The 24,501-nt window shown below is 50.3% G+C and overlaps 10 protein-coding genes across 10 annotated transcripts; 5 read left to right on the top strand and 5 right to left on the bottom strand.

Moving 5' to 3' along the window:
* Nucleotides 1–24: 24 nt before the first annotated feature.
* BDQ94DRAFT_5397 (mitochondrial 54S ribosomal protein uL22m) lies at nt 25–1,446 on the top strand. The gene is made up of 2 exons (XM_026776010.1): nt 25–188; nt 264–1,446. Exons 1-2 carry the CDS (start codon nt 140–142, stop codon nt 1,295–1,297), a joined length of 1,083 nt encoding a protein of 360 aa, XP_026632446.1. The 5' UTR covers nt 25–139; the 3' UTR covers nt 1,298–1,446.
* Nucleotides 1,446–2,828, bottom strand: BDQ94DRAFT_5401 (phosphoglycerate mutase family protein). The gene is made up of 4 exons (XM_026776013.1): nt 2,673–2,828; nt 2,397–2,615; nt 2,057–2,299; nt 1,446–1,981 (listed from the first exon to the last, which is right to left on the bottom strand). Exons 1-4 carry the CDS (start codon nt 2,772–2,774, stop codon nt 1,595–1,597), a joined length of 951 nt encoding a protein of 316 aa, XP_026632447.1. The 5' UTR covers nt 2,775–2,828; the 3' UTR covers nt 1,446–1,594.
* A 206-nt stretch (nt 2,829–3,034) lies between these two features.
* Nucleotides 3,035–5,428, bottom strand: BDQ94DRAFT_133050 (uncharacterized protein). Its single transcript, XM_026764195.1, has 2 exons — nt 4,315–5,428; nt 3,035–4,261 (listed from the first exon to the last, which is right to left on the bottom strand). Exons 1-2 carry the CDS (start codon nt 4,909–4,911, stop codon nt 3,278–3,280), a joined length of 1,581 nt encoding a protein of 526 aa, XP_026632448.1. The 5' UTR covers nt 4,912–5,428; the 3' UTR covers nt 3,035–3,277.
* A 1,439-nt stretch (nt 5,429–6,867) lies between these two features.
* On the top strand, nt 6,868–9,148 carry BDQ94DRAFT_165140 (SET domain protein; the record flags this gene model as incomplete). The annotated part of the gene is made up of 2 exons (XM_026770212.1): nt 6,868–9,075; nt 9,137–9,148. The coding sequence occupies 2 exons, from the start codon at nt 6,868–6,870 to the stop codon at nt 9,146–9,148; spliced, it is 2,220 nt and encodes a 739-aa protein (XP_026632449.1).
* Nucleotides 9,149–9,439: 291 nt separating this feature from the next.
* BDQ94DRAFT_133051 (ACT domain-containing protein) lies at nt 9,440–10,143 on the top strand. The gene has a single exon (XM_026764196.1). The coding sequence runs from the start codon at nt 9,612–9,614 to the stop codon at nt 10,038–10,040; it is 429 nt and encodes a 142-aa protein (XP_026632450.1). The 5' UTR covers nt 9,440–9,611; the 3' UTR covers nt 10,041–10,143.
* A 1,016-nt stretch (nt 10,144–11,159) lies between these two features.
* Nucleotides 11,160–13,322, top strand: BDQ94DRAFT_165142 (putative AMP-binding enzyme; the record flags this gene model as incomplete). The annotated part of the gene is made up of 7 exons (XM_026770213.1): nt 11,160–11,247; nt 11,331–11,382; nt 11,445–11,592; nt 11,652–11,687; nt 11,737–12,783; nt 12,855–13,134; nt 13,195–13,322. The coding sequence occupies 7 exons, from the start codon at nt 11,160–11,162 to the stop codon at nt 13,320–13,322; spliced, it is 1,779 nt and encodes a 592-aa protein (XP_026632451.1).
* Nucleotides 13,323–15,890: 2,568 nt separating this feature from the next.
* On the bottom strand, nt 15,891–17,225 carry BDQ94DRAFT_156169 (putative serine/threonine protein kinase; the record flags this gene model as incomplete). Its single annotated transcript, XM_026768593.1, has 1 exon — nt 15,891–17,225. One exon carries the CDS (start codon nt 17,223–17,225, stop codon nt 15,891–15,893), a length of 1,335 nt encoding a protein of 444 aa, XP_026632452.1.
* Nucleotides 17,226–17,872: 647 nt separating this feature from the next.
* Nucleotides 17,873–19,366, bottom strand: BDQ94DRAFT_133054 (uncharacterized protein). The gene is made up of 2 exons (XM_026764197.1): nt 19,157–19,366; nt 17,873–19,056 (listed from the first exon to the last, which is right to left on the bottom strand). The coding sequence occupies exons 1-2, from the start codon at nt 19,329–19,331 to the stop codon at nt 18,602–18,604; spliced, it is 630 nt and encodes a 209-aa protein (XP_026632453.1). The 5' UTR covers nt 19,332–19,366; the 3' UTR covers nt 17,873–18,601.
* A 335-nt stretch (nt 19,367–19,701) lies between these two features.
* Nucleotides 19,702–21,665, top strand: BDQ94DRAFT_133055 (spermidine synthase). Its single transcript, XM_026764198.1, has 3 exons — nt 19,702–20,696; nt 20,747–21,041; nt 21,095–21,665. The coding sequence occupies exons 1-3, from the start codon at nt 19,762–19,764 to the stop codon at nt 21,491–21,493; spliced, it is 1,629 nt and encodes a 542-aa protein (XP_026632454.1). The 5' UTR covers nt 19,702–19,761; the 3' UTR covers nt 21,494–21,665.
* A 362-nt stretch (nt 21,666–22,027) lies between these two features.
* Nucleotides 22,028–24,438, bottom strand: BDQ94DRAFT_5432 (dynein family protein). The gene is made up of 6 exons (XM_026776017.1): nt 23,958–24,438; nt 23,708–23,869; nt 23,239–23,621; nt 23,082–23,175; nt 22,403–23,031; nt 22,028–22,335 (listed from the first exon to the last, which is right to left on the bottom strand). The coding sequence occupies exons 1-6, from the start codon at nt 24,112–24,114 to the stop codon at nt 22,189–22,191; spliced, it is 1,572 nt and encodes a 523-aa protein (XP_026632455.1). The 5' UTR covers nt 24,115–24,438; the 3' UTR covers nt 22,028–22,188.
* Nucleotides 24,439–24,501: the final 63 nt, after the last annotated feature.

Below are 24,501 nucleotides of genomic sequence, written 5' to 3' on the forward strand. Positions count from 1 at the left end.
ATTATCAGGTGTCGAGGCAGCAACATCCGGCGTACCGGACAGACCCGAGACGCACCGCCAAGGCCCAGTCTTCATCCCGACACTTTTTTCCCTCTGATCTCCGGACCCCGTGCAATCACCTCCAGATTCATCGTCCGTCATGGCCTCAATGGGTGCTGTCCCCCAGTATGGGCAGCTGATCCGGTCCAGTAAGTATCTGCAAGATGAATAACCCTGTTTTCTCCCCAATTGTCCTCCCTCTCATTCTCACCTCTCCCGTGCAGTCTCTTCAGCCCGGACCGGCCTGACCTACGTCCCTCGCCGCACTCTGGCCTACACTGTCCCTCGTCAAGCCTCCGAAGACGGTCCCAACGGTCCCAATGACAAGTCCGAGTCCGAATCCAAACCCTCCACTTTGTCCTCAATCAAGAGCTTCTTCTTCGGCGGCAAGCCCGGCGCCGCCAAGCCCAAAGCTCGCCGCACCACCGCTCCCGCCAAACGCGAGGGTTCCCTGAGCGCCGACTCCATCTTCGCAGAGGATGAAGCCAGCCCTAAGCTGGTGGCGTCTGGCCGTACCCCCGCCGCTCGCAAGCAAGCAGGCGCCCCCGAGGAGGGCCAGGAAGAGGTCGACTATGCTGTTGACCGACGAAACCGGGAGACGATGCAGACAGTGCTGGACCCGAACCCCAAGGCGCGGACTCGCTGGGAACAAAAGATGGTTGCTCGCGAGATCCGTCGTCGAGGCCGCATCTCGCCCACCGAGCTGATCATGCGGACGGAGCGCGAGTCCCTCTCCAAGTCTCATTGGTTCAAGACCTCCGTCAAGAAGCTGGGTCCCCTTGCTCGCCAGATTGCCGGCAAGAACATCGACGATGCCATGCTGCAGATGCGCCTGAGCAAGAAGAAGGCCGCCAAGGAGGTCCTCCAGCACCTCGAGCATGCTAAGAACGTCGCCGTGGTGCGTTCTGGTATGGGTTTGGGTGCCGTCGAGGGCAAGATCGCCAACCAGAAGCCTGTCACCATCACCCTCAAGAACGGAGAGCGCAAGACCATCAACGACCCTACCTCAATCTACATCGACCAAGCGTGGGTTAACCGTGGCCCGTACGGTTACGACTACGACCACCGCGCGCGTGGCAACATCAACCTCATGCGTCCGCCGTACACCTCTCTGTCGGTGGTGCTGAAGGAAGAGCAGACACGTATCCGTCAATGGCAGAACCGGGAGTCCGAGGAGCTGCGTAAGCGCAAGGCTAAGCTCTGGACGCCGCTGCCGGACCGTAAGATCACGGCGCAGAACCAGTTCTACAGCTGGTGATCAATGTTTCGATTATAAGTTCTCGGCGTTGTTTTCTGTTCAATATTCCTAGACCGTTAAGAAGCACTTTTTCCTCTCTGGTGGATTTTCTCAGCATGTGTTTTAAAAACCCTTTTCTTGGTTACCTTCCCCCCCGTGTCTCTATCCTAACGTGCGTGTATGACGAGGGTTGCTTCGATCCAAGAATCAATGTACAATACAATATCTATCATCTACTATATACTTCTTTCAACTCTCTCTCTCTCTCTCTCTTTCTATATGCAGAACCTTTCCAAACAGCACAATCAAATCCGTAGATCACTTAGGAACCCCAAACCACGGCTCCACCTCCATGACCGGCAACGGCCCCATCACCCTCTCCCCACGCACAAAAACCGGGATCACGCCCCCAGTCTCAAGAGGCGAAAACCTCCGATGTCCAAAGACATTCAAAAGACTCGTAATGGCGCCCGAATGCGCCGTCAACGACAAGAAGATCTTCTCCTCATCCGTGGAAAAGATATCCTGCATCAGATCGCGGAAGCGCTTGTCCCGCGCAGAATCAGATTCCCGGAGCTCGGTATCATACATCTCGTCGTTCTCGGCGAACCCTTCTTCGATGATGTACGTTGGGTATTCGGTCATGATGGCTGTCTTGCTGGATCGGCTGTCGCAGGTGTGTTGGCCGATGGTTTCGCGGAGGAGCTGGCACCCAGTTATTAACCAGTCCATGACATAAAGAAAGGTATAGATAGGGGATGGATGGGTAGATAGATATACCTCCTTAACAACCGGCCTAAACGGCTCCGTCCCCTCAATCCCCGTTCCAACGAAAGTAATCCACGCCGTCTGAAGACACCTATTCAACGGACTGACGTAGAATTTCTCCGGAGTGGGGATATGTTCCTTGAGTTGCTGTTTCCAGGTATTGTGCGCGGTTTGCGCTTGTGATTTGCCTACGTCTGTGAGACGGGCGTCGACCCAGTTGCTTGTTGCATTGCCGGGGAGGAGGGAGTAATGTTTCTTTCGATTTCAATGTCAATCATTCATGGAATTTTACTTTTGGAAAAAGGGGTCTGGGTTGCAAAAATGGTAACAGGAGAGAGAGGGGTCAGCTTACATCCCACTCTTCGGTGCCGTACTCCCGCTCCGCTACATTATGGTACCCCTCTCCATGGCGGCCGAGGAAGAGCACCTTGTAGCGGACATTAGGGTCCGCGGATTGGGCGTTCAGGGTGCGGACGTGGTGGGCGAAGCGCTCCCAGGTGGTTTTTGGGTCAGGGCCTAGGTCCGCGTCTGTGGGGTAGGCGCGGGGGATGAGGCCGAAGTTGGAGGATGCCTGGGTGTATGATATTAGTTTTTGGGTTGGGACAGGGGGATTTGGGAGTGGACGTACGTAGTTGAAGGTGTTGGGGTCGGTGGAGGGCTCACTTTGGTAGAAGTAGCCTGTTACTGTGGAGAATCGCCAATGCGATTCGGTGGGGGTGGAGGGGGTCATGGGGAGGGAGGATGGGGATAGGGATGGGGGATGAGGGAGACCTGAGGGTTGGGTATGGCTTGAGTGAGATGAGAACTGGAGATGGAATGGATTGATGGATGGATCCATTCAGTTCGGGGCCCGCTGGAACGCGGATGGTGGAGGGCTGTTGATTGGTTGGTGGGATTGTATAGCAGTGGGGACGGTGGACTCTGGAATCGCAGTATGGGATGTCCCTGAAATTATGTACGCTTGATTACCAGTTACTTGAATGGTCCTGCTTTAAAAACCAGTCAGTATGTGGTTGTCTCTGCTGCTGCTGCTGCTCAGTTCCTAACATGAGAGATCAATGAAAGTTTAAATCAACTGAAATGAAATGACTGAAATGACCATTCCTAACTGTTCACCTCATGCTCTAGCATGGACGATGGTATCAAGCAAAGACAGAATATAACACCGCTAAATAACATATCAATATACATTTGAAGCAAACAAAACACGCTTATGCAACATTTTAATCTCAATCAACCCCATAGAAATCCCTTCCCCGCAAGCCAATGCCTTCTAGTCGATATCATGACGAGCTTGCCAAATCTGGAAAAGCCCCAGGTTTTGTCAAAGCACGTGCTCAACCAAGAAGCGACGCATACAGATAAATCCAAGAAGTGAGAGACCGAAAAGACGCTTTGAAGTACCCTTGACACAAGTGTCCGCGACACAGATTGGTCGTGGACATCGTTGGCTTGTACGTCCAACGAGTGGTGTGTCGACGGGTATCCCGAAGATCTGACGCGCCAGAAATCGGCGTATCTCTTGGATACGGCATCGGCCTCGGTGCCCCGGTTGGATTGCACGTTGACTGTGGCAAAGGCCTTGGCCGACGCACTGGACCTGCATGGTACGCTGCTGATGGCGGCTGTACTCGATCGGGATGGGATTGATGCCTGGACTGACACATGCATGCGGGCTGCTCCAGCCTGGCTTGCCTGTTGTCTGTCCGGAGAATGGCGAAGAGCAAGCGCTCCCCGATCTGCCTGACTCGATGTCGAACAGATCTGCAGTCCCTTCGACAGCGAATGGACGAGACCAACCCTGCGGTCGGAACCCGGTGACCTTGATGGTTGCTGTTGTCCCGAGCTACCCCGGAACGTTGTCGGAGTACGTAAACCGCCATTGAAGCCTACGTCGCCACGACAGCTTGCAGCTGACTTGACTGAGTGTGGCGAGTGGTGTCCATATTGAGGATCCATAGACGTATGGGTGGACTGCAAACGGTGGCGATGCCGAAGTTGAACGTATTGAAGCTCCTTCGAACCTAGGCCTCCTGTCGGCTGTGAAACAGTTGACTTACTGGCTGGTGTCGGCGTCGTGCTCACAAGAAGAGCTTCTCGTTCAGATCTGTGGACATGTCGTTGCGTACTGAAGGTCGACTTGAATGGTATGTTGCAAGTAGAAACGGCCTTCTGGCTGACAGCAATCTGGGAAGCGGCCTTCTCAAGACAGTTGCACTAGACTCGAATCAGTATACAGACATTCGGCAGCTCTGGCGGGCTTTACTTACCCGCTTGTGTTGCTTCCTGTGCTTCTCGCAAGCACCATGCTTTCGAACTTTAATGTAATTTTCTTTCTGAGCTTGCGATCGAGGTTTTTGCTTCTTTGGTACGTTTGTGGTCGTGTTCATGTTCAGGTCGAGCACCAGTTCCATGCCCCCAGCCGCAGACTCCGAGCCCGAGACCGGTGTGCGAGTTACATCGGGCAGAGGTGTAGTAGCTGGGGTTGGACATGTTCCAGCCTGATAAACGCTTGCTGCAGAGTCGGACCAGCGAGGAGATGGGAATGTTGTGCTCGAGTCCGACGACAGCTCCAAGTCCTGCATTGCTGCTTCCTGGAGGCGCTGCATGTGAAGCGCAATAGACGCCTCCATGCGCTTCTCTTTGCTAGACAGCGCGCTTGGATCAGCAGCAGCTTGGAACTCCACCATCTGTCGAACAGTGGTGTAGAAAGGGTCGTCAACTCCGCCCATGTCCTGTGACCATAGGTTGGTCAGCTCCGACCCCATCAGCCCGGGAGTTGGCGAAGCGGGCATATGATGGAAGGACCCGGTAGGGTTCAGCATGGATTGTGAGGCGTCCAATGCATGGGCCCCCAAGCCCTCCATAGGCGCATCATAGTTGACCAGATCAGCGAATAGCTCCTGAGTGCAGACCCAGGGCTTGGACCCCAATTGCAGTCATCAAAGTCGGCAAAAGTTAGATCCAAGTCCTTGGGGGACACAGAATCCACCGAGGTGGGATTGCTTCCCAGACCTTCGTAGGGAATGTCGAAGGAGTTGTCAAAGTCAAACCACTCTTCACCGGGAGTGGAATGAGCGATGGACTGAAGCAACTGGTCGGCAGCCATGATCGAAGGAGAGACGAGGCTTTGAGGGAGAGTTGATGCCCGGGAATTCAGGATGACCGAAGGACGGGTGGGGGAAAAGCCGGCCTTGAGATTATTGCCTGATAAGGAAAGACGGAGGAGAACCTTTCCGACGGGGTGAGTCACGTCGAACCCGGCACTTGGCAAAGCCTTTCAGAGATGAAGAGCGGCAAACAACGAAAGAAGGTAGCCCTCAAGGAACGTCCCTGGAGAAGGTGAAGAATCAGGCAGACAAAAAGGAGTGAAGGAAATCGAAGGATGGAACGGCGGTGGTACAAGGCTTACATACAATGGCCTGAACGAGGCTCATCTGCCCCAGCCTGGCGCTATGCCCCTTTCGAGACCCCGACTGCCTGCCGCTATGCCGCTTTGGGACCCCGACAATCCGCGCGCCCCGCGACTGGATCATCGATCTTCCGGTCTGGTCTCGCACTGCCCCTTTGGGTTTATGGCTATGCTTCACACCGCTGGTGTGGGCATTTCTTCACAAGCATTCGTTCCATTCTCTGCTGAATCTGAAGTCGAGGGTTGCTTATTTTTGTGCAGAAACTAACCCCATAGCTATCATGGCTGCAGACTTTCGTCATCCGGGGGTGCCCAAAGTGGCCCGCACTGGCTCCGCAAAGACAATCACATGACAGCATTATTTATAGCAATAAGCCTGGAGAAGATGACAATCACATGTGAGATATATACTATATGAAATATCTTTTTTCTATTTGATTATATGCCATATTGAAGGAGTGGAGCACTGCTACCAGGCCGTTACAACTATCTCCCACATACATGTTCTATCCCTCTCTACATAGACCCCTATTGCAATTACCTACTAACCGCAAAGCAATTGACACATGATTAGAGTCTGTTGTCACCAAGATTCGCTAGTAGACAGTAACTACTGCCGGAGCAGATTCTGCTGGTAGACTAAAAAGATATCTCACTGGTCGCCTGGAGTACTAAATGGGGTGACAAGGATGTCTCGACAATTAGTGGTGAAAATCCCAAAGCTTGAACTAAACAATATCCTTTATATCTCCATGCGGATATTACTGACACTAAGACAACCATGAAGGTCAAACATGAAGCAACCCTGCCTCCAACAACCTTTTGATTGTCCGAAAATAATAACCAATGATGACTCTAGCGAAGAACATCATACTCTCCATTATCTACCAGTATCCGCGGGATCACCAACAAAGGATGATGCATGGAAATAACCCCCAAAACAAAAAATTCTGCCATCTCCTTATTCCAAGAAAGATACTTATCCAATAGGTTCTTTCTATGTTTCATACCCCAATGCCATAATTCCATGGTTTATCTCCAGTCTTTGGCCTCTTCACCTGAAACAAACTGGTGACAAGACCATACAAGGGACAATAGTTCTCGACACAGCATGCCACCAATTCATGGAATAAAGAGATATTCGCCCAAGATGATCTAAATATGGGCAAGACAAAGCAGTTTTAAACAGATACTTTGTACCAGAGATTTACAAACGCTCATGATGTTACACCGCAGGTTGCCGGAAGAGTCCTGTTTTCACGATGGCAGCTTCCGGGTACTTAAACTCCCAGTGAGTTAGCCAACCCAGTACAGGCGGAGCCTGTTGCTACCAAAGTAAGACAGAGAAGCCTCCAGGACGTCACAATTCACCCCATAAGTTCATTTTACGCATACCATAATCGCCTGATCTATGGCTGCAAAAAGAGTCTCGGACAACGGTCCGAAAGATGCCTCCAACTTACCACCACGATCTCTAAGGAAGCGGAGGGATAAAGGAGAAGATAACTCTCCTAGCAAAAGACCCAAGACGAGTCCCCCCGCTCCAGCCCGAACAGTGCGATCCCGGGCGAAGCAGAGGCAAGAAGAAGAAGAAGACGCAAATTGTTCTCCTAGCAAACGGCCCAACAAGAGTTCCCCCATCCCATCCCAGCCATTACGAACCCAGACGAAGCGGGGGCAAGAAGGAGGAGACGCAGACAGCTATCCTAGCAAGAAATCCAAGACGAGTTCCCCAGCTTCGTCCCAAACATCGCAATCCCTGGAGGAGCGGAGACAAGAAGAAGAAGAACAAGAACAAGAAGAAGAAGCCGACAGCTCTCCTAGCAAACGGCCCGGTACAACTCCTCCCAATCCATCCCAACCCCTACAATTAGAGGAGGAGCGGAGGGAGGAAGGGGAAGACAATGCAGACAGCTCTCCTGGCGAACGACCCAAGACGAGTTCTCCCGTTCCAGCCCGGCCGTCAGGATCCCAGAGGAAGCGGGGACAAGAAGGAAAAGGTGCAGAGAATACTCCTAACAAACGACCCAAGACGGGGACCTTCCAGCCCCTCTCAATATACACAGAATTTATACAGGATAGAGACCAGATTCTGCATGCGATCATGTACGACTTATATGATGTCAACAAAATATACAACGACCGTCAAAAAAACAAGGTGGCAAGGTTGGACTACGAAGCGCGGTGTATCTACGCATCACGGGCCTTAGAGAAGGCCATTACTTGCAGATCATGGTCATGGGATGAGGCCAATATGGATTGCGAGGAGCGGGAAGCGAGCCGACTACGATTCTTCGCTGAAAAAATCGGCTGGCCCATGCTTGCGATATGTGTGCAAGCGGAAGCCTTTCGAAGGCTTTGTCAAGAAGAAAGCACACCAATGTGGCACTCTGTATGGAGAAGACTGCAAGGGTACGTGTATAATATCTGGATTCAGGCTCACTCGCGCGGTTTTGAGTGGCGCAGTTTGTTGGAGCCATACGCGGGGGTTGATGCTCCACGCGGGTTCAACCAGGCATTGGCTCACAGAAGTGGAGTGGATGGGCTCAGATATACGCATCCTCACGAGATTGTCGTAGATGAAGGGGTCAAAACAGTTCGCCCACCGATATTCCAAGGTCGTTTACAGAAACATGTTGAATTTAGCACCTTTGACCCCAAGGATTGGGAAACGGCGACGGATCCAGAGCATCGAGGCCTGAAAAAGGATCCGACGCTGCGAAAGGACCTTAACCATGGCCTTTGCGATCTTTGCGCCGCAGGGAAAATTTGCGAATGTCAAATTAAGAAGGCGCCCTTTGAGTTCGTGCAGCTGGTGCAAACCGCTATGGGCGTCGGGGTACGTGCTCTTGCGCAATTTGAGAAAGGAGATATCCTGGCCGAATTTGTTGGCCCACTCCATCCACCTTGCTATATAGGTGACCCTGTTTATGCGCTTACAATGCAGGGCAAAGTCAGAGTAAATGAGGAGATTGCTCTGATTTGCCCGATGCAATTTGGGAACTTCACTCGGTTTATTAACCACTCGTGCAGGGCTAATACAACTTTTGAGCGCCGGACAATTGGGGACCGGGCAATGATGACCGTTGAGGCCTTGCGGGATATCCAACCTTTCGAGGAACTCACAGTCAACTATGGCCGGGCTTATTGGAAAGGGCGGACTTGTGAGTGTGGAGAGGAAGGGTGTTACACTAAGCAAGAGGAGAGGAAAAAACAGCAACGAGCACGAGAAATGGAAAGGCGAAAGCAAAGGGACATGCATATCGAAGCATCCAAGAATGTTGCAACGGAAGAGAATGGAGATACAGAAGAATATTCAGATGAGGAAGAAGAAGAAGAGACAGATGAAGAAACAGATGAAGAAACAGATGAAGAAACAGATGAAGAAACAGATGAAGAAGAAACAGATGAAGAAGAAACAGATGAAGAAGAAGAGGTCGGAGAAGGGCCACCGAAGAAGAAAACCGAAGAAGAGAAGGCACCATCAAAGAAGGGATCAAAAGAAGGATCATCTCTAGAAGCAGCAGAAGGGCCATCAAAGGGAAAGCCCAAAGGAAAGAAAGCATTAGCAAAAGACGGGCCAGGAAAAGAAAGGGCAGAGGAAGAGAGAGCAGCACGAGTAATAAATCAAGAGTGGGATCCTATTCTCGAAGACTATACTGATAACTCTGGTTGTGAAGGTGAAGAAGTAGAAATGGCAAAAGGAAAAGGAAAAGAAGAAGAGAAAGAAAAAGGAAAAGGAAAGAGAAAAGAAAAGGAGAAAGAAAAAGAAGCAGAAGAACAAGAAGAATCAACGGAAGAATCATCATCATCAGAAGAGTCAGATGAATCCTCTTACGTGTTGGTCGAGGAGGAAGAAGAAGAAGAAGATAGAGGTAAAGAAGACTAAGCGTCATGTTTCTCCGCATGCAACGCATTATATCAAAGGGTCCATGTATACACTTCAGATGTTGTTTATAACCAATGCATTTAGAGCGTCGCTTTCCGCACTTAATAACTCTCCATTCCAAATTAAGTTTAGCCTATTTCCAAATAAACTCATCACCATCACCACAACTAATATTAATGTCTACTTACACCAACCAACAATCCCATCAACTCCCAAAAAAACCCCTACCTAATCCCATACCACCAACTTAAAAAGCCCCAACCAAAATGTCCCCCACCCCTGGCGAATCCAACCTCCAAACCCTCCTGTCCTCCCTCTCACCAATCCTCCACCCGGACCTCTTCGTCTTCCTCACCGTCCCCCACACCAGCATCTCCCAAGCAGGTCCAGATCTCCACACTTTGCAACCCCAACTCCTCTTCCAGGAAGCAGAAGGCACCACGTACATTGTGACTCGCGAGCGTGCCGAAGCGCACGGCTTCACCAACTATGTCTTCCCCTGTCGCATGATTACTATCAGCGTGCATTCTAGTCTTGAGGCGGTGGGGCTGATGGCTGCTATTAGCGCCAGTCTCAAGGAGGCCGGCGTGAGCGCGAATGTGGTCAGTGGGTTCTATCATGATCATGTTTTTGTTCCCGAGGGGAAAGAGGAGGTTGCCTTGAGGGCGTTGCGGGAGTTGGCGGCAGGGAATTAACTGATTGATGAATTGGGTTTGTGTGTATAGGAGACGTTGTTTGTAGTGGTTATTGATTGATTTAGTTTGTTGGCTATTACTGGAGTGGATGGTGAAATCGAAATCTCCATATTACGAGTATCCCGCAGGCTGCAACGATCGCCACCCTTGCAGCCTAAGGCACAAGGCATCTTGATGCGGGCCTTCATATATAGAACATCCATGACATTCTACTAACGATCGCTTTGATGCATGCATCTATCCTGATACGGAATAAAAAATTATCACCTAGAAGTGTGAAATGGCTTATCAGTGCCTAGAAGTGCCTTTTTTACTGACAGCTCGAAGAAATCGCTTGTATTCATGACTGTTGACTACGGCATTGTTATTGTCTTGTCGGTCAATCTACAGCAGTCAGTCCAAAATCAACACACCTGATAGCACAGAATGTAGATAGAGAGACGATTTAAGTGAAGGTGGCTTCGGTTATCCTCGGGCCAAAGTAGTCAGGAACCAATTGATGGGCAGCCCTAAATTAAGCTGGGGATCCATCCTAGTAAGCTTCATTTCCCCGCCCGGGAATCGGAACTGTTCCGGCATGAGGAACAAGAGGGCAAAGTAGCTACTTCAACATCCCTGACCTTATCCCTGCTAGACGTTTCACAAAATAGACACAAGAATCTTGCTATCTCATATTGAAGTACCGACACCGATCGAGTATTGAATGTTACTGCAGTGATGGAGCTGCAGGTACTAGTGTCCCAAACAGGCAAGCCGGCTGCATCAACCCCGCATCCTGCAGACACGTGAGTCCCGGCCACATTCCAGCTGCCTCTTAATTGCTCCATCTCTTCAGCTTTTCATTCTTCTCTCAGTCAATTGCTAAGGCTAGATTTCAACTCGTGTTCACTACTTCGCAAGTTCGCGTGGTGCAGTTCGTATCTGAAGGCATCCGCCGGCAATCCCTGGTTAAACCATTTTAGACCCAGCTTTTGGTGAAGCTAGAAGCAAGGGGAGGTACATCCTGGTGACGAATGCCACAAGCTCTGCCTGAGGACGATTAGAGTGCTATGAACATACCTTCCCAAAGATCCAGATGCGCGTGTCTTCAGTTAACTGTAGAGGGCTTCTTCACAGAAGATGTTCTGTGAGGAAGCCCCTTCAGTTGGCAGCATTGCCGGGAAGAAGGGGACTTTTAACCACAAGCTATTCTCGGGGTCCTTCAGAAGTAAGCATGCTCATGTCTTGTTTGATCAACCAGGTATTGTGGATACGTATTGACGTGACATAAGCCTCCACTGTTAGACACAGTGATCGGGGAGCACTTTGCGAAGATCGTCAACCAGTATGGCGATAGACCGGCGTACGCTTCCCCTCTGGCATCAAGTTTGTGCTTTTGAGGAGCGGTATTCTGACCGTGACCAGTGTCATCTGCAAACAACAAAACGATCGAGCGACCTATTCTTCGCTTGACGCCAGAAGCAATGCCCTTGCGCGTGGTCTTGAATCTGTCGGTGTACGGACAGGAGACCGTGTGGGCGTCATGCTAGGGAACTCCATGGAACATGCTGTTGTATGCCCAGACCCTAAAAGCCTTTCTCAGATGTCTTGTAATAACCAAATTCCTCGCAGGCAACCTATGCACTGTTCAAGCTGGGCGCGATCCTGGTAGGTAGAACGCTTGCACGCCATCAGATCAAGGCTGATACAGCATCAGGTTCCACTCAATCCATCATTCAACGCGATTCAAGTAGTCTCCGCCCTGGCTCATTTAGAAGCCAGCCATCTGATAATTAGCACCGAATCAAACCTCCCCCGAAAGGACCCAAGGAGCAATATCCCACTCCTTCAACACCTGATCCCGGACCTCTCCAAGACCCGCATCGAGTCAGAATTAGTCCCCTCACTGAAGAGTATCATCTCAGTCGACAACTCTTCTGGTCGCGTCAATACCTCCAACCTTAACTGTTTAACAGCCTACAACTCACTTACCTCCGACGCAACATCCGACAAAAGCACCCTACCACCTCGCAACCTCTCCCCAACCGACATAGTCAACATCCAATTCACATCCGGAACGACCGCAATGCCTAAAGCAGCATGTCTAAGTCATCGATCCATTCTCAACAATGGCTCCCAAATCGGCGACAGAATGCGCCTTACCCCAGAGGACGTTGTATGCTGTCCGCCCCCATTATTCCACTGCTTCGGATCCGTACTAGGATACATGGCCACCGCCACCCACGGCGCAGCCATTGCATTCCCAACAGAAGCCTTCAACGCCAAAGCAGCCCTCCGAACCGTGCAAGAAGAAAAGTGCACTGCACTTTACGGCGTGCCGACCATGTTTCTCGAAGAGCTCAATCTTCTAGACGAAGGAGAAATCCCCAACGAAGGCTTCCAGTACCTACGTACAGGCATCGCCGCCGGAAGTAACATACCCGCGGAGCTGATGAAAAGACTACACAAAGTCCTAAATCTCACTGAGCTAACAATCTGCTACGGAATGACAGAGACCAGCCCCGTCTCTGCAATGACCACAACAGACGATCCCATCGACAAACGGATCAACACCGTCGGAAGACTACTCCCGCACGTTGAAGCAAAGGTTGTGAGCCTAGATAATCACAATAATATTTTGCCCATCAATACTCGCGGCGAGTTAGCAGTGAGCGGATACCTCCTGATGAAAGAGTACTGGAACGACCCGGTGAAAACGGCAGAGGTCATGATTGCTGATGATGACGGGAAAGTTTGGATGCATGTGAGTACTAAGCACACTGTCCCAAACAAGCACCAGTTAAGTTTGCTCCTTCCTAACCTCTTTGATTCTAGACCGGCGACGAAGCTTCCATGTCCCCAGACGGCTACATCACCATCACGGGCCGTGTAAAAGACCTCATCATCCGCGGCGGAGAGAACATCCACCCATTGGAAATCGAGAATTGTCTCTTGACGTACCCCGGCGTGATCGATGCCTCGGCCGTGGGCGTGCCCGATGAGCGCTATGGAGAGGCGGTGGCTGTGTTCATTATCCACCGGGAACCTGAGAGTGAAGCTGCGGATGAGGATAAGATCCGGCAGTGGGTTCGTGAAAAGCTGAGTAACCATCTTGGTATGTTGGTTTCTATCACCGAACTGCTCTATCGACTCATTAGCTAACCGGCTGGTATAGTTCCAAAATACGTCTTCTTCCTGCAACCAACAGAGTCTTTCCCCAAGACTGCAAGCGGCAAGGTGCAGAAGTTCAAGCTCCGGGAAGATGCTCTTACGATCTTAAAGGAGAAGAATAATATTAGCTGAGTTGATGTATTTTGGCGTAGTCTACATACATAGAGAAACTTGGGAGTGGTATATAGGGCATACAATCTTATTTTACTAGGGAACATCATTCGAAAGAGCATACTGAAGAAAGGTAACTTGATTGATAACTGTTGGACAGATGTCCTTGATATTTTGAGATGATAGATGGACTACTCTTTCTGTTTTAGTGCTCATCCTTCCCCCTTTTTTGCTTACTGAGTAGATCTGAATATACCCTGAGCGCGTTCTGAGCAGCCTGAGATAATCACTGAGCACAGGGTGAGCGGGATACCAATTGTTCTGAGTAAGTAACCTTAATGAAATACTTGGAACGAGCATGCTTGGGACTATCAATGCCCGCTTGGTATTAGTGTCCCAGCCAGCCACAGTGGGATTATACCGCGGGTACAGCATGCTAAGTATGCACCTTGCTGAACGTTTGGCGATCAACGACCGGCCACTCAATCAGTTTCAATGAAGATACACGCAAGTCTCGTCCGATCCAGCTGAGGCGGCTCACAGAATTACGAATTACTTTACCCTGAACAGCAGACGTCGTGCAATTTTCCATTTTTCATGTAACGGTCGGGGATCCTGCGAAACGCTTGACTGAGGCTGGAGCGGACATGAATATCCGGCTGGAAAGGGAGCGCCTTGCTACTGCTCTGCAGGCTGCTCGATCTGCTGTCACTGAGGAAGATATCGAGAGGTTCAAAACACTTTGTTCCACGGATGATCGTGTGGCTGAGGAGGTTAAGACACTGCAGAATCAGAGAGCTGAAGTGGCTGAGCTACTTCGACAGCATGGCGCGACATCCTGATTTTATTTTTGATTCAAGGTCGACGAACAAGCCGAAGACAGACGCCTTCAATTGAATAGTGCTAAGTACAAATATCTCCTATACTACATAGCCATCATTGAAGAGAGACACGAATATCTACTATAAGGTGAGACCAATCGCATGTTCTGTAATGAAACTAGAATCTACTTTCCCCAATCTAGAGACAGAATACACACTAATGGGAGACCGCATTTATTCCACCCGTTGGTTCAGCCTTTGTATTGTTGAAAGAGCAATGATAGTGAAAATGCCGTAAGGTTAAGATTTGGTATCTAGTGCGAACTGAATAGGTTGAGCTCGTTAAGAAACTCAATCGTGCGGCCTTCAGGACGGCTTTGTACCTACGACTAGTCGCGGCCCTTGTTCAGATCATATACTGTTTCTGTTGTTGATCTGCCAACCCGCTCATCATGCTCAACCCCAGCGACTTTGGCCGCTTCCCGACTCAAGTCTCCAGATCCTCGCACCGGTTGAGATATACATTTATCAGTTCGTTCATTCCTTGCTTCAACGTGGAGACCTTATGAGTCAGTTGGGAGGCACGTGTAGCCTCGTCCACGCGGTATCTGTTTCATGTATGGCTAATACAGCCCTGAAGCTCACACCACGACCCTGGAACTTAAATCCACATCAAAAGTATAGACATGGAACTAAGACTGGCAGAGAAATCCCCTTATATTATCCCCCCATACCGAAATCACAGTATCCTGTCTTGATCTCGAGGACATATGCTATGTAGCAACCACAATGAACACCAATTGAGAAGGTAGATGAAACCCTACTGGATCCTAAGTCAATAGTTGGTGATGAACACAGTAGCAAAAGTCTGCCTGCATCAACACATGGCAATAAAAGGGGCTCATGTATGGAAATAGATTATGCAGCACGCAGGCTTGTTATTGTCTACCCCGGGTATTTTAGTATTGTTCGACAGGTGTGAACAGTTCGTTGAAGATGAAGTAAAGTAACATGGTACTTCGTGGCTTCGATTGCTTTGGCCGCCAGCATCATCTCATTCTAAGTGTACCTTGTCCTTCGTGAGTTCCACAGGGCTACAGCGCAATTAGTGCCTTTGTATGACTTTCTGTGGGTCTGTCTTTCTAAAGAAAGTGGCATCGCACAGCCTATAAGTGTCTGAGAGTATACCGGATAATGTGGTCGAAAATGACCTTTGATCACAGACGAAAGGGATAGTGATGATCAACGCCACAGAAATAAACAGGTGTCTTGATGACATTTTATTAATATTTATCTTGTCTTTCTGTGCTCTTAAGTTTACAGTAGATTATCAAAATCTGATTCTCATCTACTGCTTCCTTGCTTGACTCATCCCTCTTATTACTTTTATTTAAAATTGGTGATTCGAGGAGCTCTCTTCGTTCCTTCTGAAGTGCCTTCACTGGCTCCGACAGAGTAGTGCAGGGTGTCTCTGCATCTAATGGTGATGTGGAAAATTAATCCACAAAGTGCGACATGACCAATGATCATGTCGTGGTCGTCTTTTGTTAATAATCGGGCTAAAGCATCAACATAACCACATCGAATATTAGTCTGATGACTTGTATGGGTCAATGATGTCTGTTCTGCCCACATTATGGGCCCCGATCTTCAATAATGAAACGCAGAACTATTGCACTGCGGTTGGATCCGTCTAGTAGGCTAAGGATTATATCTCAGCCAGAGGATTCAAGAACAATAGTCCCGAGGTATATTAAATCCTAGCGAGCTATTCAGTGCTTGAATACACTGGCGTATTGAGGCCACTTGATTCGCTTGTCTCGGTCCCGGAACTTGGAACGCTCGGGGACGGGGCCTCGGTGGCCGTGTCTGCTAGGTGCTGTTGTGATGGCAGCCCATGGGTATAATAATAATGATGATGATTATCGAGAGGAGAAAAAGAGTCTGTAGAAGCTGTTTCAAGTTTCATTGGGGAACAGCATTCAATAGCCTGAACCCAAGGATCATTTAAAGCTTGGTCGATGGTGAGCCTCCGCTCTGGGTCAAAGTGCAGCATCATAAGGATCAAAGACCATATCTCAGGGCTGGGGTAGTCTTCAGGACGGAACCCTGGCGCCCATTCGTAAATATCTGGCCAATCGATAAGGCTGGAACAACGGCTGCTCCGGAATTTCATCCAGGTACTTATAAACCGATAAAAGTCCGCATCAGTATTCATATTGGAGACCTCCCATGCCAATTTCAAGTTGAACAAGCACCGTCCGATCAAGGCACAGGCCCACACATCAAGCCGGCGTGGGTCGTAGTATTTAGTGTACCATACCTCATGTGGCAGGTAGCATTTGGTACCGCAGAGTTTGCTGTTCGAACAATAGCGGACTCTGTTGGGATCTATTTCGGGGTCCCTGAAGACCACGGCGAAGCCAAAGTCAGTAATCTTGAGAACGCCCCTTTCTGTGAGGAGCAGGTTCTCCGGCTTGAGGTCGCGATGGGCGATGTCATGGCTATGAAGGTAGGATACGCCTCGCAAAAGCTGCTTGAAAAGGCACAACTGGCCAGTGGTGCTTAGGTGACCGATCGCAACAAGATCTAGAAGGTCACCCTGGCTGCAGTACTCCATGACAATGCTTAATTGTGTCTCCTTGATGCAAAGGTCAACAGTTTTGACGACATTTGGATGACGAGCATGACGAGCGACGATGAATTCTTTACGGATATCACGCACACAAACCTCGTATGGGACATTCTTTCTCTCGAAGAACTCCTTGGCGACATAAGGAGAAGTCTCGTTCTTGCTGTTGCGCTTATAGACGACGCGAACCTGTGCGTAGGAACCTCTGCCTAGAACCTCTCCTGTGCTACTGTAGAAGGAATCCTTGAACTTATACTTTCTCATAAGTTTGAGCACATCCACACTATTGGATGCTTCGGAGGTTATGCTCATGCTGAGTTTGTCGTCGACCTTCACAGCTTGGTAGTCGCTGCTTTGGCTAGAAGTAGGCTTGGAGCCTGGCATAGTCAACCTCCCGAGGCCATGATCCAGCTCGCTGGAGCCGACACTGTGGACAATGCTCGAGGAGGACGAGGAGGAAGTGGAAGACATGTATCTTTATTGATACGGGTCTTTTGAGATGAGTGGATCTTTTCCTGGTCCACGATGGGATATACCTGGCAGCAAGGTATATCCGATAAGATAGCGTTGTGTAAGTCACAACGATAAATAAGGGAAAAGAATAGAGAAGCGAGCGGAGAACCAAGATTTGCAGCCAATATAGCAAATGATCGACTGCAAGGCTTACAAAGCTGAGTTGGACTTATAGAGCTATGTTCTGCTATAGCTAGAGCCAACAGTACTTTGCAGAACAAGTGTTGAACGATGGGAAGGAGGATGCTGACGACGGAGTTTCTGCGGGAAGGAAGCGGCATCAAGGCAATAAAGCCATGTCATACTTGCGCCCTGGCGAGTTATCTCACGACATCATGACATGATCATGGCAGGGCAAGCGATGCCATCAGCAACACCGGCCTGGAGCGTCACCGCTCCACAGGCAAAAAGTAGGATGAGATGATGTAGACGTCTAAATCCTCGAGAGCGTACATTGTGGATATAAATATAGAGTATAGAAAAAGAAGGTTCACCAGGTGTTGGATGATGAGATTGAATGAGCATTCACGGGAAGCGAGTCTATGCTGAGTATTGAATGACCGAGGCAATTTACTTCAAGAACAAGATTAGGTGTAACGGAGGTTGGCATTGATGCTATAGACGAGCGTTAACACTAACCGAAGAAAGACCAGCCGCTAGTCTGACGTTCCATCCTTCCCCAACTTCCTAAAGCACATTGAAATGGACCAAGGCAACATGGCTCAACCACTTGACTATGTTGTTCCTGCATCCGCAGCACAAACGCTCAGCGCATGAGCAATAACAGACATCATATTTGAGGCCTTTAATGAGGTCACTTGGCCGACGGAGTCACCAAGATGCTGGTCCTGCGAAGTAGTGAGGCTGATGACCGAATGGGACGTGACATCACTAACGCTCAATCTGGCCGCGAGCAAGTATAGTTTCATCCTGGATATAGGAGCCTGGTTCAGTAGGCATATCCACGGAATGCAATTCATCCTTATTCAGATACAGCGAAGAGCACTGCACTCAGTTCGGCATGAGGGCGAGAGGGTCTGCTAAAGCAGGAGCTACGAGGCATTCCCATTACGGATATGGAAGATGCGTCATTAATGACGTTTTGATCGTGTGATATGAAAATGGGGTCCCAGCCCATTCGGCGAGAACAAACTGCAAACAAGCGCAGCAAAAACTTCCGCTCCCTTGCCAAAACCGCAAAGCAGCTGAACAAGTGAAGACCTGCAGGTAAGCGCATATTTCGAGGGAAAACGCAAAGCGTAACTGGCCACCAGGACTTCTAAGTCAAGCCACAACACCCAGATGAGCGACACCGGAGAGTCCTGATTTGACTATCAGAAATCCTGAATACCAGTTTCGCCTTGCAGATGGGACTTGACTTCTCCATCGTCTACTCCTTCAACAAGCCACTCTGGTTCTTCATCATCAAAGTACTTTTCCTGCTCGGCGTTCCAATCATCATACTCGTCATTGTCATCAACCGAGGCGTAGTCGAAATCGCCATCTTCACCCCTCAGGAACCGCAAGGTCATCTCCCATCGCCACGCCCTCTCCCCTTCTTCCTTATTCGGGGGAATTTCGTCTCTATCTTCCGCGAGGATCTCTCCGTTTGGACCACGAGTATAGCTGAACATGGCGTGAGGATCAGGATGGGAAAGAGCCTCGAACTTGGCCTCGGATCTACATAGGTCCGCTTGCAGCACACCTGAGAAGCCTTTGGCGCGTCCTTCAGCCTCCCTCTCGGCTGGAGTCTGGAATCGACGGATCAAGCGATCATACAGCAACGGGTCTGCAGGGCTGGCATATTAGCTTGGCTTTAACATTCCCTGTCATTGACAGAGTGACTGAATGTGAAACCAATCAGTCTAGAAGGAGCAGAGCGAGCGGACCGGCTAGCTCGAGATCAGCAGAGAAATACTCCGGGTGCATGTCCAGATAGCGCTTGCGCCGGTTTTTGATTTTCGTCGCCGCAGATGGTGACTGTGTTCTTTTCACGGGGTCTGACTCCATCTGGGAAGAGACTGCGTCAGGAGCGACACCCGTACCCACAGGGAAAAGAGGCATAATGGGCGCAGTAGTGGGATCAGTCAAGGACGATGACGATGGGAAGTTGAGGATGAAGAGAAGCGCGGCGAGACACGCGGGGGAACTAAACCCATTCGGGCCGGAAGCGCCGGGCGGCAAAGGAAATTATCCTCAGCGTCAAAACGTCGCCCGAGCGAATAATGACCGTCCGTTGATCAGTCCGACTTTCTATCTGAGAAGTACCGGTAAGACTAGCCCGGTTTCAATCTGTTTCACATCGTGGGTCTTCAGGGATTCTTCTTGGCCCACGTTGTGGCGTTGCATTGAAGCTCCCCGCCCCAGCTCTTCCGCTGTTAAATAGGAGCCAACAAACATACAGTCGCGAGATAGACCTAGACTAATTGGATCCTACAGAAGCTTTCAATTGATCGGTCCTACCGGATTCCCTCAGGGTTGGAGGTCTGACATCATGTCTTCCCTGGCTGGTCTTGTCCAGCCCACCACCAGACAGCTGCTGACTGGCGCTGCTCTGCTGTTTCTGACAGCGTTCTACTCGCCATTGACGGTGCTGATGCTGACGCCAGTATATGGCTCGGCTCCTGCCCATATCTTCCACGGCTATGGAGTGGCACTCATTGGCGCTGCTGGATGGTTTCTTAAGGACCACATCCAGCGATTGACTGGCCGCCGGGCTCTTTTCCTGCTCCCTGTTGTGGCATTCTGGGTTCCTACCGTTCAGAGTTTCTTGTTCGCATCGAGCTCCGTTATGGGAAACCCCTTCGGAGCTGTAGTCACCGAGGTCATCTCCTACTACCCTCTGGTTCTGCTCTCCGTGGCTTGTGCTGGTAAGCTGGTGCAGTCGGGTTTAAATCTGAGCCAGCACGGTGATGCAGTCGCTGAGCACGTTCCTCTCGTGGTCACCTATATCCTCTACAAGACTGGCGAGAAGTTCGCCAAAGCTTTCCTGGCCAAGTTCATTGGAACTACTTTCTTCTTTTCTCGTGCTGGTCTCCAACTCTTGCTCCCAGTCTTCTACACTGCTATTGCCCCTTCGAAGTTCCTGCTCTTTGCTATTCCCTCCCTTCTGTTCTCCATGACGTCCAATGTCCACATGAACTCTGGAGCATTGAACTCTTTCCTCAATGACGAGGGATTCGCCCTCGTTGCCCGCCAGGACTCCACCACCGGCTACATCTCCGTCTTGGATAACCTGAATGATGGGTTCCGTGTCATGCGTTGCGACCACAGCCTGCTCGGCGGCCAGTGGACCAAGATGCCCCACAACTACAACCCTGCCGTTATGGACCCCATCTACTCGGTCTTCACCATGCTTGAGGCCGTCCGTCTGGTTGAAACTGACCACGGCGAGCCCCGCGTAGATGCCAACAGCAAGGCACTTGTTATGTAAGCTCAGCAGCAACTTGCTCTCCAAGCAGAAATCTAACCTATACCAGCGGTCTCGGTGTCGGCACCACGCCCTCTGCCCTGATCCACCACGGCATCGAGACCACCATCGTGGAAATCGACCCTGTCGTGCACAAGTTCGCCACCGAATACTTCCACCTTCCCTCGAACCACATCGCCGCCATCGAAGACGCCACCGCCTTCGTGAAGCGCACTCCCCCAGCCCAGTATGACTATATCGTCCACGACGTCTTCACCGGAGGCGCCGAGCCCCTCGAGCTCTTCACTCTCGAGTTCCTCGAAGGCCTATCCTCCCTTCTCAAGGATGACGGAGTCATTGCCATCGTAAGCCCCCTCCCTCTCTCAACCCCCCACCATCCCCCAACTAACCTCGATAGAACTATGCCGGCGACATCTCTCTCTACCCCGCCGCCCTAACCGTCCGCACCATCCAATACGTCTTCCCGACCTGCCGCATCTTCCGCGAGGCCTCCGACTCTGACCTCACCGCCGACTTCACCAACATGGTGATCTTCTGCAAGAAGAGCTCCGCCACGCCGCTCACCTTCCGCGACCCCGTTTCCGCCGATTACATGGGCAGCAAGTTCCGCCAGATGTATCTGATGCCAAAGGTTGAGATCGACGCGAGTCGGTTCCAAGATATCGAGAAGGGCGGTCGTCGTGTCCTCCACTCTAAGAACACCCACCTGCTTCATAAGTACCAGGATCGGGCTGCGCTCGAGCATTGGAATATTATGCGTCATGTGCTGCCTGATTTTGTTTGGGAGAATTGGTGATGGTTTTATACTATACTTACAGTATGTAATTCTTAGTGTATCTCTGAGAGATAGATTGATTAGTTTCCGTTGTTGTGATTCGGATATCTGTATTCCTAGTACTAGTTGTGGTTTCGGGTGGTTACAGCAATATAACATTATAATATGATTTGAATTTGGTTTTTAGAGTGGATAGCATATGGTTATCTTTGATAACACGCCCAACTCGAGATATACAAATGAAGCTATTCATTTATTCTTCAACAATCACAAGACTCCAAAGCAACGCTAAAGACAAGTCTTTCAATCAACCATGTTCAAGAGCTAAAAGCAAGCAACGAGAAAAAAACAATAAAGTACTATCGGAAATTCATTCATCTTTCTCCGACTCCTAAGAAAAAAGCCAGCCTAATCCATTCTGGTATCACAAACAACAACAGCAGCAGCAACGAGAAGCAGCAGCAGTAACAACGAGATGTCACCAAGCCAGCCAGGCCACAATCCCCCGTTAGTTATAATCACTCATTCCAAATATGTTATGTATGTACTGCATCGTGAATGTGTGAAAATGAAAAAAAGAAAGAGGGAATAAAAAAAAAGGAAAGAATAAAATTACAATCCAACATCAACATCAACATGAACAATGACCGCCATAATGACAGGAATCAAACAAGAAAAAGCATCTACCACCCACCACCGATTTATCGCTTTATCTTTTACGCTGATGGGCTTCCGCGGGGACTCGCCCCCGGTTTCTTGACCAGGCCAGCGAAGAAGTTCGCTAGTGCTTGGTTGTGGGCTTTTTCGTCGCCGGCAGATGATGAGAGGGTTTCTTTTCTTTGGGAGCGGCTGGCTTCGCGTTCCTGTTTGGGGTTGGGGTGGTTAGGGGTTTTGTTGATTGGGAGGGGGGATACTAGGGAGGTATCTTACCTTGAGCTTCCGGAGCATGTCGTCTGCGTCGACTTGGATTCCTCCCATGTTGAACTGCACGGGACCGATATGCTCGTTGACTCGTCCATTGTCGTCTAATGGCGACATCTCAAGCTGGGGCACCTTTTTGGCTGCGCGGTCTTTCTCGTCCTCCGCCTTCAGCTGCTCTAAGACCTCGAGCTGCTTCGTGAGGAAGCTCTGCATGTCGGATGTGTCTACCTCGATCTTGTTTCCGTTTCGTTGGCTGCCTGTGAGGGCCATCGATGTGTCGCGCTTGGGGTCCTGGATGGTTTGCTCGAAGATCGCCACGGCGCTGGTTCCGTCGTCCACTGCGTTTGCGGTTTGTTCGTCGGAACTGCGATCGTCCACGCCGTTCGTGAGTGGCTCCGGGGGATCTTGAATCTCAATCGACCATGCTGTCGATATACCTTCCATGTCGAAGCCTTCACGGATGATTCGGATCTTGCCCCAAGAATCCCAGTTCGAGGGAACCAGGATCTTGTCCCGGTCGATCACGTTGTGTTTGAGGGACTGTCTTTTTAGGAGAGAGTGTATGCCGAGAGAGGAGTGTATTAGGCTCTGCAGAGAGTTTGCGAGGAACGGTGTGGTGTAGATCAACGATGCGCCGTCTGCTTTCTGTTAGAATTGAACCTCAAGCGGTATTGGCTGCTGTACTTACGTTTAAGTAGTAGTGTTCTCATGAACTGAAGGATGAAGTCGAATTGCTCCTCGTGCCAGCCATGGTCCTTCTCCAACTTTTCAATCTTGTCCGCCTGCATGATGCGAGAAATTGTTAATATAAAGACTTGCCGGAAGCCTTTAGTAGATCAACGTACCCCTTGGCAGACCACACACATGGGAATCCCAAGCCCCTCATCCCACTCGCCTGGTCCCAACGGTATCGTTACAGGGCCTGCGGAGCTGGTGAATCCTTGTGCCCCGCCTGAACTCGAATCCATGCCTCGTTTCCGGTCCCTCCACTCCGTGAGATTCTCTTCCATGACGATCTTCGTCTCGTCGTCGAGTGATATCAGCACGTGTCGGAGAAGACGGACCCATTCTCGGAGTCGCCGAATCCATGTCCACGGGTCCGACCAGTCCAGTAAAATCACGACGAGTGTTTCCGGAATCGATTGAGGGGTCAGGAGCGGCTTGAGAAGGGGAGCGAAAGACAGAGACGGTTCAGAGAGTAGGTATGCGGAGACGCGCGCAAGAGTATCTGTTCGCCGGAGCACCATTTGTTCAGCAACCCGTACAACGCAGAATCAAACCCCCTCCTTCAACCCAACCCAAGGAAGCAATTACCTTCGTGGTCCGCATCTAGCACATCCTGATATGTATATCCCAAAGCGAACTGGTTGGCTACTGGCGGTACTCTCCCTTTTCGCTTATCGTTCGACAAACTAGGATCGGAAGAATCTGCGGCGAGTGTGTCTAGGAATTCTCTTTGACTCTCAGGCGTGCCTCCTGAATTCAGTCCAAGTATTAGCGACCCAACCCCAAAACAGTAGAATGCCGATGCTGCTCCATGGCAGCAGAAACCAAGTCTTCGCACCTAGAATAAGCAGGTTCTTCTCAGGCAGACGCTTTCCATTCGCGACACTATCCAGCATAGAAGACCAGATGTTCTTCTTGGGCCCATCCTTGCTCGACGGCCGGCTATTGTTTCCGGTGCCGAATCTGGAGCCGGGGTTCTGGCTTGACGCAGACATTGTCTGTTCGATTTTGACTATATTCAGTTGGCGCAGACCATGCCATGTAGCGTCCGAGTAATTGCGAGACTAGTCCGACGGCTTTGACGCGTGAGCCGCGGAGTTGAAGAAGATGGTGGATATCGGTCCAGGCAAGCGGATTTGGGGTCAGGGGAATCTGGCGTTGGGGACGATCTCTTGTAACTTTAACGGCGGGTCCGTGGCCAAGTTGCCCACCCGGATGAGCGGTATCGTAGATAGTTCCGCTGTTGCTTTTCAAATCACACAGCTGGTGGGGGTTGTCAGTCCAAAAGGGAGGCGGTTTTGTCGAGAAATACGTTTAAGTTGCACTCCAGTAAACAATCCAAAGTGTCGGCGTTCTTGCGGGTGGGACCCTCCCGCGGAGCC

Source organism: Aspergillus welwitschiae, assembly GCF_003344945.1.
Source record: "Aspergillus welwitschiae strain CBS 139.54b unplaced genomic scaffold BDQ94scaffold_1, whole genome shotgun sequence".
Taxonomy (NCBI): Eukaryota; Fungi; Ascomycota; class Eurotiomycetes; order Eurotiales; family Aspergillaceae; genus Aspergillus; species Aspergillus welwitschiae.